A 16,829-nucleotide genomic window follows, 5' to 3' on the forward strand; every position below is an offset into this window, starting at 1 on the left:
AGGAGGCCCGGGAGCAGGTGAAGGTGCAGCAGCAGCTGCTGTCCAAGAAGGATGGCCGAGGGGGGGGCCCCGGGGGGCCCAGGGGGGGGCCGCACTCGCACGCGCCCAGCGGCGGCCGCTCAGCCAACCCCGCGCCAGACGAGGGCTGGAACACCGTGCCCATCTCCACCAAGAACCGCTCCATCGACCCCACACGCCTCACCAAGATCACCAAGGTAACCGCTCCATCCACCCCACACGCCTCACCAAGATCACCAAGGTAACCGCTCCATCCACCCCACACGCCTCACCAAGATCACCAAGGTACAGCACTGCCACTACCACCACACACACACACACACACACACACACAACCGCTCCATCCACCCCACACGCCTCACCAAGATCACCAAGGTACAGCACTGCCGCTACCACCACACACACACACACACACACACACACACACACACACACACACACACAACCGCTCCATCGACCCCACACGCCTCACCAAGATCACCAAGGTACAGCACTGCCGCTACCACCACACACACACACACACACACACACACACACACACACACACACACACACAACCGCTCCATCGACCCCACACGCCTCACCAAGATCACCAAGGTAACCGCTCCATCGACCCCACACGCCTCACCAAGATCACCAAGGTAACCGCTCCATCCACCCCACACGCCTCACCAAGATCACCAAGGTACCGCAGGCCTGGCCAGAGAGGGTTAAAGAGGAGCCAGAGAAGATTAAAGGGGCGCCAGAGAGGGTTAAAGCGGAGCTACAGAGGGTTAAAGGGGAGCCAGAGAGGGTTAAAGCGGCGCCAGAGAGGGTTAAAGCGGAGCTACAGAGGGTTAAAGGGGAGCCAGAGAGGGTTAAAGCGGCGCCAGAGAGGGTTAAAGCGGCGCCAGAGAGGGTTAAAGCGGAGCTACAGAGGGTTAAAGGGGAGCCAGAGAGGGTTAAAGAGGAGCCAGAGAGGGTTAAAGGGGAGCCAGAGAGGGTTAAAGAGGAGCTACAGAGGGTTAAAGAGGAGCCAGAGAGGGTTAAAGGGGAGCTAGAGAGGGTTAAAGAGGAGCCAGAGAGGGTTAAAGCGGAGCCAGAGAGGGTTAAAGCGGAGTTAAAGAGGAGCCAGAGAGGGTTAAAGAGGAGCGAGAGAGGGTTAAAGTGGAGCTACAGAGGGTTAAAGAGGAGCCAGAGAGGAGCCAGAGAGGGTTAAAGGGGAGCCACAGAGGGTTAAAGAGGAGCCAGAGAGGAACCAGAGAGGGTTAACACGCTTTTGACAGCTCTTGTGCCAAGTCTTGCTTGTTTGAGCTGCATCGAGCTACAGTATTGACAATAATATGCACAATATTAAGTTGTGACAAGCAGCCTTCATTGCTTTGGAAATGGAAATTATAGTATGAAAGTGAAATGAAAGTATATAGTGACATATTGCTTCACATTTCTGTTTGCAATTAAAAGTGGATCACGAGACTGGTAGCGTCCTAGCCCAATGAAGTGAAGTTAGATTTGCCCCACGGTGGAGATTGGCATCCTTGCATAGTGCTGCTGCATTTTGACATTGTAAAAGTTCTCAAGAAAGAAGCTACTGAATTGCTAAATGTCCGTCCTCCTGCAACCTTCTGCAGCCCCTGCAGATAAATGAAGATGTATAAAAAGTTGGGAAGCCCTGTTTATGTTAAAGGGAAACTATGCAAGTTTGGCGATTTCAAAGCCGCTTTCGCTTTTTGGTGTCGCTCGTTTTATGCTTGCAGATTTCTCTGCAGAGCTTCCCCTACAGCTTTAAGCGTATATTTTACAAAACTCCTCAATCGGTCATTCTGCCTTTAAATGAGCGTGATCGCGAGGCTGTAGACTTCCTGTTAGGAAGGGCCGGAAGTGGAAAACTTTTCCCGCTCAGAGGCGCTAGGGGGAAGTGAGACAGCTGTCAATCAACCCCAAATAAGTAAAATCACCATTCCAAGGACTCCCAAGCTGATTAGTTGAGGCAAATTAAGCGAAAAAAAAGCTTCCACGCTTCTGCTTTTATGCAACTTTCTGCAGCCCCTGAAGAGAGTTGTTTTGTGATTCCTCATATCTGAGAGAATTACGGTATGAAGGAGAATTTGTACTATGTAGAATTTCTGATTTCTTGTTTTTTTCTTGGTGTGTGTGTGTGTGTGTGTGTGTGTGTGTGTGTGTGTGCAGCCCGGAGCGCTGGACCTGAACACCACGCTGCTGGCCCCGGGGGGTAAAGGAATGTGGGGCAGCTGGGGCAAAGGAAGCAGCGGAGGCACTGGAACCAAACCCAGCGACGCCGGTCAGTGTGTGTGTGTGTGTGTGTGTAGCCCAGCGACGCTGGTCAGTGTGTGTGTGTGTAGCCCAGCGACGCCGGTCAGTGTGTGTGTGTGTGTGTAGCCCAGCGACGCTGGTCAGTGTGTGTGTGTGTTTGTGTGTGTGTAGCCCAGCGACGCTGGTCAGTGTGTGTGTGTAGCCCAGCGACGCCGGTCAGTGTGATATGTGTGTGTGTGTGTGCATCACTGTAAGAACTAAAAAGGACCACGTTTCCCAGATTCATTAAGAAGCTCTTAAGTGCTAAGAACTTCTTAGGAGCGCGCTAAGAGCTAAGAGCTTCTTAATGAATCTGGGAAACGTGGCCAAGGTTTAAATATTGGTCATTAGTACACTGCAGTTCCCCTCCCACTCCACGGGGTGGCGTAGTTGTGCATGTTTAAGTGTGTGGACATATGGATGCGTGTGGATGCCGTATGCAAACCAACACAAGTGTTGAGGCCATTCAGAACACATTTGATTTGGCAGCCGTGGGTCACTCAGTCACTGTGTGTGTGTGTGTGTGTGTGTGTGTGTGTGTGTGTGTGTGTGTGTGTGTGTGTGTGTGTGTGTGTGTGTGTGTGTGTGTGTGTGTGTGTGTGTGTGTGTACAGCTCAGGACTCTGCTCGTACCAGCACTGTGAATCGTTTCTCAGCGCTGCAGCAGCCTTCATCATCAGCACCAGAACCAGACAGGAGAGCCCCGCAGAGGTCAGTCACACACACACACACACACACATGTATACGTACACACACACACGCACACACACACACACATATATATATACAGGGTTTCCCCCAGAAAATGTGTTAGTTAAGGTGGTGTCTGTCCAGGGGAAGGGGGCGTCGCCGTAGCGTCCCCACCGCATCGCCACCACTGCCCCTCGATGGGGGGGGGGGGGTGTGTATCAATGGGGAGACCGTTGGTTTAACTGCAGCCGAGTCACAACGACCAAGTCTTTTAGGAGGCAAGTGTGAGTCGAGACCGAGTCTTTAAGGAGTCAAGGCCGCATCAAGACCAACCAAAGAAAGAGATTTTCATAATTTACATCACCCAATTATCATAACAGTTCAATTCCCAAAGGGTAAAGTGGGGATTGTTGGCTATAGGAGCAGTCTAGCAAACACTTGTCTAAATAACTTATTTTCTGATTTACTTAAGACAAGGTCACCTGAAGTAAAAATTTAGTGGGCTATGTCAGCATTTCATTAACGATTGGATTTCACATTCAAAGTGTGATTTAATTGTATCAAAAAACAATTAAACTTCATTAACACAACTTATTGACTGATCCAACAAGACAATTTACCTTAAAAGTGTAAGTTTACAACTCCAATACAGGGCCTTTTGCAAGATTGTATCTGTCAAAACCTTTGCACTGCTCAGCATAGCACCATAGGATATATTCTAAAGCCAGTCAATATTAAAATTATTTATTAAAACCAAGAATATTTTTAATGGTGGATATTTTAGAATTTACCATGACATATGTGACGTTCCACGGCAAAACCAGTCGCTTGTCGCAACAGGCGTTTCTGAGAAAAATGGCCATTTATGTCACTTGTGCTAAAATCGTGGATTTTTTTTTGTAAGTGTTTTGAAACAGTGGGAGGTCTACACTGTACGGCCGTGAATACATTTCGCCGAAAAACTGACCTTTTGTAGTCTAAAAACGTGAGTTTGTTGAGGTGAGAAAGTTAGAGGAAGCAGGAAGTTAGAGGCGTCTCGTTTTTTGCCGCTTTACGGTAAATGCACTCATCGACAACCACCAAGCCATCCGCGTGCTGTGTCGTTGATACAAGTACCGTAAATCTTGTAATAGCGGCGACCTTACAAAGCGTTCGTGAGTGTTGAGCCGACGGTTAACTTCAAAGGCAGATTTCTCCGTTTTTCTATTGGCATGACAGGATGAACTCAACTCCTTTGAATGTTTATATTTCAGTAATATGACGTTCAATTCATTAGATATAGGTATCGTTTTGAAGGTTGATTATGCCCCTTCCTGAAAACGTAATAACTTTGATTTTGAAAATTTGGACATTGTGACTGATTTCGCCGTGGAAGGTCACATATATCAAAGATGAAACTGTGAAAATGTAACATTGCGACTGTATGGTAAAGTTAACGAATTGTGATTTAGTAGACTAAAGCTGCAATTCTTTGATTGAAGCTGCATAGCCATATTGTGCGTGCTTGTTGCTTATATATAGGAAAGCCGGGACGTTTTTAATGCTTTTTAATTAAACGTAATTAGCAACGAGATCGTACCACATTGAACGCTAATATTGTGTCATTAGCAACCAAATCTGTCATCTGTCAAATAGGCTACAGTTGCATGTTCAGCTCTGAACAAAAACATTCAGGAATTATTTCAACAAAACCGAAACGTGCGTCCCGCCGAGTTCGGGATGAAGGAAACTGAAGAGGCTACAGTACAGTTTCAATTAGCCTGTGTAAACTTCAGACAATTTCAGTATTTTACAACACGTGAATGAATAGCCGTCACAAGTTGTTGTTAGCTGTTGGCTAGACGGCACAAGTGTTTGTCACAACAAATTACGAGATGCAGTGGACTGCATTAGTAGACGAGTGATGAAGAAAGATAAAGCGCTCAAAAGTGTTATGCCGCTCATCCCATACATTTGGTAGATTCAACGGAGAACCATTCCTGTGAGAGTCGTCAAATCTAGGTTTATTTGTGTTCGCAGTCACTCTGAGATATGTGTAGCAGTGGCACCTGATTATCACACATAACCCATGCTGAATGAGCGCGTCGCCTGTGCGCATAGGCCCACTCGAAGTTGTTTTTTTCCCCCAATGCGTTTTACAGAGAAGGGAGACTAGCGGCCACGGTTTGGAACGACAGGGAGAAAACATGACAAATATCAGTAAAACGGCGAATATATTTTTATTATTATTTATTTATTCATTGAAGACGCTAGTTAAGGCGGCAGCCCTGTGTTGATAAGGCGGCCGCCTTAGCAGGAAAGCGCTGCGGGAAACCCTGTATATATACGTACACACACACACACACACACACACACACACATGTATACGTACACACACACACGCACACACACACACATATATATATATACACACACACACACACACACACATATATACACGTACACACACACACACACACACACATATATGTACACACACATATATGTGACCCCCTGCAAGGCAAAACCGGTCGCTTTGCGCTCGATGCTATATTGAGAAAATCCACGATAAAAAACATACAGGCTAAAATGTGGAATTTCACGTTTTTGCTTAATTCAGCAGTATACAGTCTACACTTTCATATGGTGAACAAATTTCACGGAAAAGCTCAAGTTTGGACTCTTGTAACCCGGGACAGCGGGACACTGGCAGTCATTCCCGCTGCCTCCTCTGGGCCGTCCTGGCAGAACCATGCCAACTTTGGATGCCCTTATTTTAGCCATTTATGTTATTTAGTTTTCACAATACCCTCGATATGCATATCGTTGTAGAGCTTAGTTTATGGCCGTTCATGTGAGCACCATAACTTAATTTTGTACATTTTACCAACACGACTGGTTTGGCCTTGCAGGATTACATATCTCTACACACGTGCACACACACACCTAGAGAGAGAGGACTTTAGCCCTAGAGGTCACGGTGAGGTCACGGTGAGGTCACGGTGAGGTAGAGAGAGAAGACTAACCCTAGAGGTCACGGTGAGGTCACGGTGAGGTCACGGTGAGGTAGAGAGAGAAGACTTTAGCCCTAGAGGTCACGGTGAGGTCACGGTGAGGTCACGGTGAGGTCACGGTGAGGTAGAGAGAGAAGACTTTAGCCCTAGAGGTCACGGTGAGGTCACGGTGAGGTCACGGTGAGGTCACGGTGAGGTAGAGAGAGAAGACTTTAGCCCTAGAGGTCACGGTGAGGTCGTGTTGTCCACTAGGGCTTTGATTTCCTCTTGTGAGAAATAAGCTCTCTCTCCCTCCACTGCTCTCTCCACCATTACACACACACACACACACACACACACACACACACACACACACACACACACGCAGGAACAGTTCCAGTCGGGAGCGAGGAGATCGTTTTGATCGTTTCGATCGGCGTGAGGAGCGGAGTGTGGACCGTCAGCGTGACGACCGTAACCGTGACGACCGTAACCGTGACGATCGTCCCCGCGCGCCCATGAGCAAGCGCAGCTACAGCCGCGAGAGAGACCAGCGGCCCGCAGACGCCATGCGCCGCGTCGCCAGCGGCAACAACCAATCAGAGCGCGGGAGCCGCGAGAGGGGCGGGAGCAAAGAGAGCGGTAAGTGTGTGTGTGTCTGCTTGGATATCAGAGGGTGTGTGTGTGTGTGTGTGTGTGTGTGTGTGTGTGTGTGCACGTGCACGTGCGTGCGTGTGTAAAGACACATTACCCTCACATGGAAACACACTCTACACGATGCGGAAACACACACACACACACACACTGCTCCAGCATTACTCACAGCGATCAAGATCAACCCTTACCCTAACTTCAAATCAACTGGTGTGTGTGTGTGTGTGTGTGTGTGCCCCCCAGTGAAGCGTGAAACTGCCCCCACCCCTCCTCCTGCCCCGACTAAACCAGCTCTGAGTGAAGAGGAGATGGAGAAGAAGTCCAGCGCCATCATCGAGGAGTACCTCCACATCAACGACCTGAAGGTACACACACACACACACACACACACACACACACACACACACACACTAGCCATCATCGAGGAGTACCTCCACATCAACGACCTGAAGGTACACACACACACACACACACACACACACACACACACTAGCCATCATCGAGGAGTACCTCCACATCAACGACCTGAAGGTACACACACACACACACACACACACACATCATATCAGAACCACATTTAGGTGGTAAGGATGAACATCTGTATACATGTAAGGCAACATGCGTTGGTGCACTCTCTCACGTGTGTGATGTGTGTGTGTGTGTGTGTGTGTGTGTGCTGCAGGAGGCTCTGCAGTGTGTGTGTGAGCTGCAGTGCCCGTCTCTGCTGGGTGTGTTTGTGCGCGTTGGCATGGAGGCGACTCTGGAGAGGAGCGCTGTGGCGCGGGAGCACTTGGGCACACTCCTCCAGCAACTCATCAAAGCAGGCACGCTCAGCACACAGCACTACTACAAGGGGTGAGGGAGAGTGTGTGTGTGTGTGTGTGAGACTGTACTAGTTCATGTTTAGTGTCTGTGTATAGCTGTAGTTGTTAATGATGCATGTGTGTGTGTGTGTGTGTGTATGCGTAGCTGTAGTTGTTAATATTGTGTGTGTGTGTGTGTGTGTGTGTGTGTGTGACTGTACTAGTTCATGTTTAGTGTGTGTATAGCTGTAGTTGTTAATGGTGTATGTGTGTGTGTGTGTGTGTGTGTGTATGCGTAGCTGTAGTTGTTAATATTGTCTGTGTGTGTGTGTGTGTGTGTGTGTGACTGTACTAGTTCATGTTTAGTGTGTGTATAGCTGTAGTTGTTAATGGTGGATGTGTGTGTGTGTGTGTGTGTATGCGTAGCTGTAGTTGTTAATATTGTGTGTGTGTGTGTGTGTGTGTGTGTGTGTGTGTGTGTGTGACTGTACTAGTTCATGTTTAGTGTGTGTATAGCTGTAGTTGTTAATGGTGTATGTGTGTGTGTGTGTGTGTGTATAGCTGTAGTTGTTAATGGTGTATGTGTGTGTGTGTATGCGTAGCTGTAGTTGTTAATGGTGTGTGTGTGTGTGTGTGTGTGTGTGTGTATGCGTAGCTGTAGTTGTTAATGGTGTGTGTGTGTGTGTGTATAGCTACAGTTGTTGTGTGTGTGTGTGTGTGTGTGTGTGTGACTAGTACAGTAGTTAATGTTTTGTGTGTGTGTATAGCTGTAGATGTTAATTGTGTGTGTGTGTGTAGCTATAGTAGTTAATGTTTTGTGTGTGTGTATAGCTGTAGATGTTAATTGTGTGTGTGTGTGTGTGTGTGTAGCTGTAGTTGTTAATGGTGTGTGTGTGTGCGTGTGTGCGTGTGTGTAGCTGTAGTTGTTAATGGTGTGTGTGTGTGTGTGTGTGTGTGTGTGTGAGTGACTGGTACAGTAGTTAATGTTTTGTGTGTGTGTGTATAGCTGTAGATGTTAATTGTGTGGTGTGTGTGTGTGTGTGTGTGTGTAGCTATAGTTGTTAATGGTGTGTGTAGCTATAGTTGTTAATGGTGTGTGTGTGTGTGTATAGCTGCAGTCGTTAATGCTGTGTTGTGTGTGTGTGTGTGTGTGTTAGTCTCCATGAGATCCTGGAGGTGGCTGAGGACATGGCCATTGACATTCCCCACATCTGGCTGTACCTGGCTGAGCTCATCGCCCCCATGCTGCAGGAGGGAGGCATCCCCATGGGCCCGCTCTTCAGGTCAGTCCCAGGCTTCATCTGAGGCCTACTGCCCCTGCTCTGGCCATTTACACACACACACACACACACACACACACACACACACACACACACACACACACACTCACATTCACTCATTTTGTTTTTTATGCTGTTGACATCTGAGAGGGTGTGTGTGTGTGTGTGTGTGTGCGTGTGTGTGTGTGTGTGTGTGTGTGTGTGTGTAGAAGTTGACCTCTGAACTGTGACCTTTGATCTCGTAGGGAGGTGGCCAAGCCTCTGCAGCCCATGGAGAAAGGAGGAGTCATGCTGGCTGAGATCCTCAACGTGCTCTCTAAAGCAATGGTGTGTGTGTGTGTGTGTGTGTGTGTGTGTGTGTGTGTGTGTGTGTGTGTGTGTGTGTGTGTGTGTGTGTGTGTGTGTGTGTGTGTGTGTGTGTGTGTGTGTGTGTGTGTGTGTGTGTGTGTGTGTGTGTGTGTGTGTGTGTGTGTGTGTGTGTGTGTGTGTGTGTGTGCTCTCTAAAGCAATGGTGTGTGTGTGTGTGTGTGTGTGTTTGAGTGCTATCTAAAGCAATGGTGTGTGTGTGTGTGTGTGTGTGTGTGTGTGTGTGTGTGCTCTCTAAAGCAATGGTGTGTTTGTGTGCTTTCTAAAGCAACGGTGTGTGTTTGAGTGCTCTCTAAAGCAATGGTGTGTTTGTATGTTTGTGTGCTTTCTAAAGCAATGGTGTGTGTTTGAGTGCTCTCTAAAGCAATGGTGTGTGTTTGAGTGCTCTAAAGGAATGGCGTGTTTGTGTGCGTGCTGATGATATGGTGTGTGTGTGTGTGTGTGTGTGTGCGTGTGTGTGTTGTCCCAGTATAATGACTGCACATCACAATATCACAGAAGTATCGTAAAAGTCTTCAATTGATTCATATTAAAAGAAATTCTAGTTTGTATTGGTTATGTATATTTGTGTGTGTAATGTGTTTTCTGTGCTTGTGTATGTGTGTGTTTTCAGAGTCATAGGAAGATAGCAGCTATGTGGCTGGAGGCGGGACTTAACTGGAGGGACTTCCTGCCGGAGGACGAAGACGTCAACAAGTTTGTGACTGAAAAGGTGAGAGGTCAGCAGTGATGAAATGGGCTAATTATGGTGACCTCGTTAACCCATTAATTATGGTGACCTCGTTAACCCATTAATTAATTATGGTGACCTCGTTAACCCATTAATTAATTATGGTGACCTCGTTAACCCATTAAATATGGTGACCTCGTTAAACCATTGATTATGGTGACCTCATTAACCCCATTAATTATGGTGACCTCGTTAACCCCATTGATTATGGTGACCTCGTTAACCCATTAAATATGGTGACCTCGTTAAACCATTGATTATGGTGACCTCATTAACCCCATTGATTATGGTGACCTCATTAACCCCATTGATTATGGTGACCTCATTAACCTCATTAAATATGGTGACCTCGTTAGCCTGTCAGGTCACCCACGCCTAGCGTTAGCACCCCATATTGTATATGGCCTCATGCACAGCAGTCTCTCTCTCTCTCCTTTCTCTCTCTTTCTTTCTTCCTCTCTCTCTCCCTTTCTCTCCCTCTCTCTCACTCTCTCTCTCTCACTCCCTCTCCCCCCCCCCCTCTCTCTCTCTCAGGCGGTGGAGTACACGGTGGGGGAGGAGGTGTGTGTGAGGGGAGCTGAGCTGCGGAGTCCTCAGCAGCTGAGAGAGGAGCTGGAGCGCCTCCTGCTGGACAAACCAGACAACCAGCGCCTCTACGACTGGGTGGAGGTGTGTGTGTGTGTGTGTGTGTGTGAGAGAGACAACCAGCGCCTCTACGACTGGGTGGAGGTGTGTGTGTGTGTGTGTGTGTGTGTGTGTGTGTGTGTGTGTGTGTGAGAGAGACAACCAGCCTCTGCAGGTCAACCTGGATGATAAGCAGGTAGTGTCCAGTGCGTTTGTTAGGCACTAATGATCGTGTGTGTGTGTGTGTGTCCTACAGGCGAACGTGGATGAGAAGCAGGTGCTGTCCAGTGCGTTTGTGAGAGCGTTGATGATCGCCGTGTGTCAGGCTGCAGTCATCTGTGAGTTCCTCCTCCTGCAGCACACCTGGAACTGGCCTAGCATTGCAGACTGAGCACACATAAGCACATCATAAACACATTAGAAATGCATTATAAGCACACATACGCACATCATAAACACATTAGAAATGCATTATAAGCACACGTAAGCACATCATAAACACATTAGAAATGCATTATAAGCACACATAAGCACATCATAAACACATTATAAATGCACTATAAGTACGGGATAATGGACGACACGCCGTGCGGTTATTCAAAGTTAAGACGGTGATACGGCCCGACGCGAAGCGGAGAAAAGTGCATTAACTTTGGGAATTAAAATAGCCCCACATCATCACATACCCTTCACCATAGCTAGAGACTGGCATGGTGCTTTTTCCAGTTAGCCTATTAGCCTGTTTGATTTGCATTGAGCTCAATGAGCATCAAACAGGCTAATAGGCTAACTGGAAAAAGCACCATGCCAATCTCTAGCTATGGTGAAGGGTATGTGATGATGTGGGGCTATTTTAATTCCAAAGGCCAAGGGAACTTTATCAGGATGCATAATATCCTGGATCCATGAAATAGCTGGCCTTTAAAAATAAAAACATATAAAAAATCCTCCTGCTCCTATGGGAATTTAACATAGGGGTCAATTACTTATGCTCCCTGTATTTAAGGAAGAACATTTATCTATTTACGATACATTCTTCAATCACAAAGAAAATTAGTGTCCTTAGCGGTTTGATTTTTACTCATTTTTTGAATTAAGGCATTACAATCAATTCTCAAAAGATGATTTTATATTCCTCTTTTTAGTCAACTTTAGCATGGGTATGAATACTTACTATACCCACTGTATACACACAGTGGACACAGTTCTGACCGTTGAAATGTGTGTTTAAGTGTCTATATGTGACTAAGGTGTGTACGTCTATATTGTGTGTGTGTGTGTGTGCAGGTGAGAAGCCGTATAAGGTGGATGTGGATGAGATCAAGCAGAGAGCCGTGGTGCTGCAGCGCTACCTGAAGGACGAGGAGAAGGAGCTGCAGGCCCTCTACGCCCTCCAGAGCCTCATGGTGCAGCTCGAGCAACCGCCCAGTACGTCTGTGTGTGTGTGTGTGTGTGTGTGTGTGTGTGAGGACTCCAGTCTTGTGTGTGATGTGGTGATTCCAGTATGGTGTGTAAAGGATCACAGTCATATCATATAGTGTTTAAAGGATCACAGTCATATTGTATAGTGAGCTGTTTAATGTAAAGGACCACAGTCATATCATATATAATAGTGTTTAAAGGATCACAGTCATATTGTATAGTGAGCTGTTTAATGTAAAGGACCACAGTCATATCATGTAGTGTTTAATGTAAAGGACCACAGTCATATCGTATAGTGTTTAATGTAAAGGACCACAGTCATATCGTATAGTGTTTTTGTGTTAGACAGATGTGGTTGAACACAAGAGCAAGCACTATGAGTGTGTTAACATGGTGTGTGTGCGTGTGTGTGTGTGTGTGTGTGTGTTCCAGACCTGCTGCGGATGTTCTTTGACGTTCTGTACGACGAGGACGTGATCCGCGAGGAGGCGTTCTACCGCTGGGAGAGCAGCAAGGACCCGGCGGAGCAGGTGGGCAAGGGCGTCGCCCTCAAGTCCGTCACCGCCTTCTTCACCTGGCTACGGGAGGCCGAGGACGAATCAGACAACAGCTAGAGACAGGCCCCGCCCCCCCCCCCCCAGCGCTGCGGAATGCTGGCGTGCGGAGGAGGAGGAGGAGGAGGAGGAGGAGGAGGAGGAGGAGAGTGTGTGTGTTGCGGCGCAGGCGAGGGGAGAGTGTGTGTTGAATGTGTTTCTGAAGCTGCCTTGAGAACAACGCCACGCAGCCTCACAGGGGGGGAGCCCCAGCACTGCAGTGCATTCTGGGAAAATAGACTCTCTTTCCCTCTTCCTTTAGTTTCCTCTCTTTCTCTCGCGCTCTCTCTCTCTCTCTCCCTCTCCTCGATGTCCTGTTGCCATGGGAATCGCCGGATAGCGTGTCAATGGCAACCGAAGAGTGTGTGTGTGAAAGAAATGCTGCTCAAATCTTTATTTTTCAGAAATGGTGTGGATGGGATTCTCTGTGTGTGTGTGTGTGTGTGTGACAGACTTCTGCAGTGTGACTTCCTGGTTTTCACACGTGGGAAGGATATGCTAATGAGGACAGCAATGGGAAGCTGTGATTGGCTCCTGTTAACTTCCTGTCTGCAGAGTGACAGGAGGGGCGAGGCCAACAGAGGATGTGAACTTTGACCTTTGTCTGCTGAGTGGGCAGTGCTGTCCACTGCTCGTCATCCCTCCTTCTCAGAGGAAGGAAGAGAAGAGAAGAGAGGAGGAGGCAGGGAAAAGAAGGAGTATGAGACACTAATGTCTCAACTTGAAATCCTCTCCTATGGCCACTGGGACTCGTGTGTGTGTGTGTGTGTGTGTGTGTGAGGAGAAACGACTTCTTGCTTTTCTTCTGAAAGCGCTTAACCACCCCACTTGTTCTCCACACTCGTTCTTCACCATCCCTCTCTCCCTCCCTCTCTTCCATGGCCGAGGGAGAGGGGGAGGCACCCCGTTTATTGATTACAAATTGAATCACATTTTTGTAAATAATTTTTTGTTTTGTTTTCTGTTTGAGCTTTTCTTTCTGAAGTATTTAATGAAGAGAAAACTAATGGCTTCTTTACACCGCTCTGGACTGGACAACAAATAAATAACATTGCAGTTAAAAAGCACTCAGACTCTGTGTGTGTCTCTTTCTGTGTGTGTGTGTGTGTGTGCACGACTGCGCGTGTGTGCGTATATACCTAGGCTTCTTTACACAGCTCTGAATTTGACAAGACAATAAATAACATTGCAGTTAAAAAGCACTCAGACTCTGTGTGTGTGTGTGCGTCTCTGCAATCGTTTGGGTTTGTGTGTGTGTGTGTGTGTGTATCCGCACAATCGTTTTGGTTTGTCTCTGTGTATGTCTAGCAGGTCTTGTGTGTGTGTGTGTGTGTGTGTGATGACCTTCCCTACTGTGCCTTGTCTTCATTAATGAAGCTTTGGCGCCACAAGCTGCCCTGGTGACAATTATGTGTGTGTGTGATGTCATTCACTCCATTAAGCTGAGCTATGGCCAGACCAGGCTGAGGTGTGTGTGTGTGTGTGTGTGTCTGGGTCATCCTGTGTCTGTGTGTGTAGGTCTGATGGGTCATCCTGTGTGTGTGTGTGTGTGTGTGTGTGTGTGTGTAGGTCTGATGGGTCATCCTGTGTGTGTGTGTGTGTAGGTCTGATGGATCATCCTGTGTGTGTGTGTAGGTCTGATGGATCATCCTGTGTGTGTGTGTCTGGGCTTTGGTGACCACCACAACACACCCCTGTTGCTGAGAGCATCTCACCCCCACACTACAGCTACAGTACAGCTACAGCTAGTGCTTACACACACACACACACACACACACGCTACAGTACAGCTACGGCTACAGCTAGTGCTCACACACACACACACACACACGCTACAGCTACAGCTAGTGCTTAGACACACACACACACACACACACATGCTACAGTACAGCTACGGCTACAGCTTGTGCTCACACACACACGCTACAGCTACAGCTAGTGCTTACACACACACACACACACACACATGCTACAGTACAGCTACAGCTAGTGTTTACACACACACACACACTCACATGCTACAGCTACAGTACAGCTACAGCTAGTGTTTACACACACACACACGCTACAGCTATGCTTAGAGCACCTGCACTCCTGTCCTCCAGCAACAGGACTCATTCCTACCTACACTCTCCTGTAGGGGTCGTGTGAATGGCATTCCTAATTCAGGATATATGGCATTCCTAATTCAGGATAAATGGCATTCCTAATGCTGCAAAATGAATGCATTTAAAGACTAATGCATTGGTGACAGTTGCTCTCCCTTGGCGTGTTTGCAAATGGGGTAGTGTGCATTATGTGCACTAGAGGGCGCTGGTTCCCTATGACATCTCATGTGGAGGATCGATCACTTTTAAACGCTCTGAACACCAGGGGGCACTCTATCTCAAAATGCAACAGGACTGCTGAGAGCACACATCACATCAGCTCAAATGTCAGTTTTTCACACTTGCTAAAACACCTTTTTGGAATTATTCTACCTTTTTCTCAAAACCGTAAACACTAAACTCATTTTTCAAACTACATACTCGAAACCCTTGAATCTTGTTACAAAACTGAACAAACACCACAAAGTATTTTTAACTTTGCTCTAAACTAACTAATGGTCTCAGATCATTCACACATCAGGCAAAATTAGACTCCTGCAGAGCAGTGATAAGACAATACACCAATAAACAATGGAAGACACAGATTTCAGGGCAGGATGTTTGGCTCCTGGAGGAATGTTTATTCATTCCAATTTGAAAAAATTAAATATCACAATGAAAATAAAGAATATGAGCTTATATATAACAATATGTTCTATATGAAGAAATTAATCGATAGTTTTGTAAGTGAACAGAAAGACAGGCCAATACTGTACAGAATATGATTTGTACTGTGAATCGAGCCACAGACTCAAAACTGTGATATTGTACTGTGTCTGAATTTACACTGTCTTGGACACACTGATATCTCAGCTCTTTCACTCTCTCAGAGTTGCGCTCAAAGGGTGTAAGTGTACAGTAGCAGTGGACTCAGTGATTACTGTACTGTATGATGATGAACATTTACACTAGTCCTGTTCTCTAGTCTGAATCTTTATATTATTGAAGCCACAGAGAAACTGCTGATGTTGGTTGGACGCAAAGTCCTGCTTTTCTCATTGACATTCCATAAACCAGAACATGGTCAATGACGGTTGCCCGAATTTCATCATTTATTGGGACTCTTGGGAGTCTTTGTCTTCCTCTTCCTCCTCTTCCTTGTACCCTATCTCTAACACACACTTGTCCCATGCGTGTCTGTCTCTGTCCATTGAAACTCCAAGCCTGTTTACTGTAAACTCTGAACTGACTTATTGGTTGTCACATCATTAGACATCATACGTGTTAGCAATTTTGAGTGGTGGTGTTCAAAGAAGGACAACTGCGCTTTAATTGTGTTCAACCCTCCTCTCCCACCCCGGGGATCAGCAGAGAACAACGGCTTGGACAAAACACTTTATCTTTATAAGTTTGTCCTTTGGAGAGAGATATCATGTGGAAGATAATGAAAGCTAAACACTCCCTCCCCACCCAGCTTTCAATTTATGATCTCACCTCTCACCTCCCTACCCCCCCCCCCCCCTCTCTAACTCTCTCTCACTCTCTCTCTGTGTGTGTGTGTGTGTGTGTGTGTGAGTGTGAAGGTGGTCTGGTCTAATCTGATTTTTCCGAACACCTTTGAACTCCAGCAGTTCATAAATTAAGCCATAAATATTTGATCAGGAACAATGAATTAATTAACAATAGCAGATTATAGATGTGTGTATGGAAGAGGGGGAGAGTGTGTGTGTGTGTGTGTGTGTGTGTGTGTGTGTGTGTGTGTGTGTGTGTGTGTGTGTGTGTGTGTGACATTAATGTGAGGTCAAAGGCAAGGACAAATTTGATTTGCCCCAGAGGAAAAACTGGTTGGTTACACACACACACACACACACACACACACACACACACTCATACATGCAAACACACTCTCTCTCCATCTCTCTCTCTCTCTCTCTCTCTCTCTCACACACACACACACACAGAGACACTTCAGTTAGTTGGTTAGTTAGTTAGTTTATTGTCCCCTCAGGGAATCTCCTGTTCACAGTTGCACGTATGTTGTTGTGTCTCTCTTCACAGTTGCATGTACGTTGTTGTGTCTCTCTTCACATGTGTACAGGCAGCGTAGCGCATCACATGACATCAAAACATCAAAGACATCAGACACTGAGGACTGAGCACACATGGAAACACACACACACATAAGAACATACATGTGAGAAGATGCACAGAGCACAGTAATATGTTCAGACACATGCTCTGTGTTCAGTAGTTTAATAAAGACACATGCTCTGTGTTCAGTAGTTTAATAGACACATGC

At 46.8% G+C, this 16,829-nt stretch overlaps 1 protein-coding gene across 1 annotated transcript in view; it reads left to right on the top strand.

The window, feature by feature from the left end:
• The window catches only part of LOC134099284 (eukaryotic translation initiation factor 4 gamma 1-like), a gene marked incomplete at its 5' end in the record, with an annotated part of 18,175 nt that extends 4,665 nt beyond the window's left edge, over window positions 1-13,510 (top strand). The window contains 13 exon segments of the mRNA XM_062552078.1: window positions 1-215; window positions 2,188-2,299; window positions 2,924-3,020; window positions 6,360-6,613; window positions 6,869-6,990; window positions 7,308-7,480; window positions 8,586-8,711; window positions 8,954-9,035; window positions 9,688-9,786; window positions 10,339-10,473; window positions 10,685-10,766; window positions 11,716-11,856; window positions 12,283-13,510. The exon segment at window positions 1-215 is cut by the window's left edge and continues 73 nt beyond it. Coding sequence (XP_062408062.1) covers window positions 1-215; window positions 2,188-2,299; window positions 2,924-3,020; window positions 6,360-6,613; window positions 6,869-6,990; window positions 7,308-7,480; window positions 8,586-8,711; window positions 8,954-9,035; window positions 9,688-9,786; window positions 10,339-10,473; window positions 10,685-10,766; window positions 11,716-11,856; window positions 12,283-12,464 — 1,820 coding nt within the window.
• Between the last annotated feature and the right edge of the window lie 3,319 nt (window positions 13,511-16,829).

Source organism: Sardina pilchardus, chromosome 13, assembly GCF_963854185.1.
Source record: "Sardina pilchardus chromosome 13, fSarPil1.1, whole genome shotgun sequence".
NCBI lineage: Eukaryota > Metazoa > Chordata > Actinopteri > Clupeiformes > Clupeidae > Sardina > Sardina pilchardus.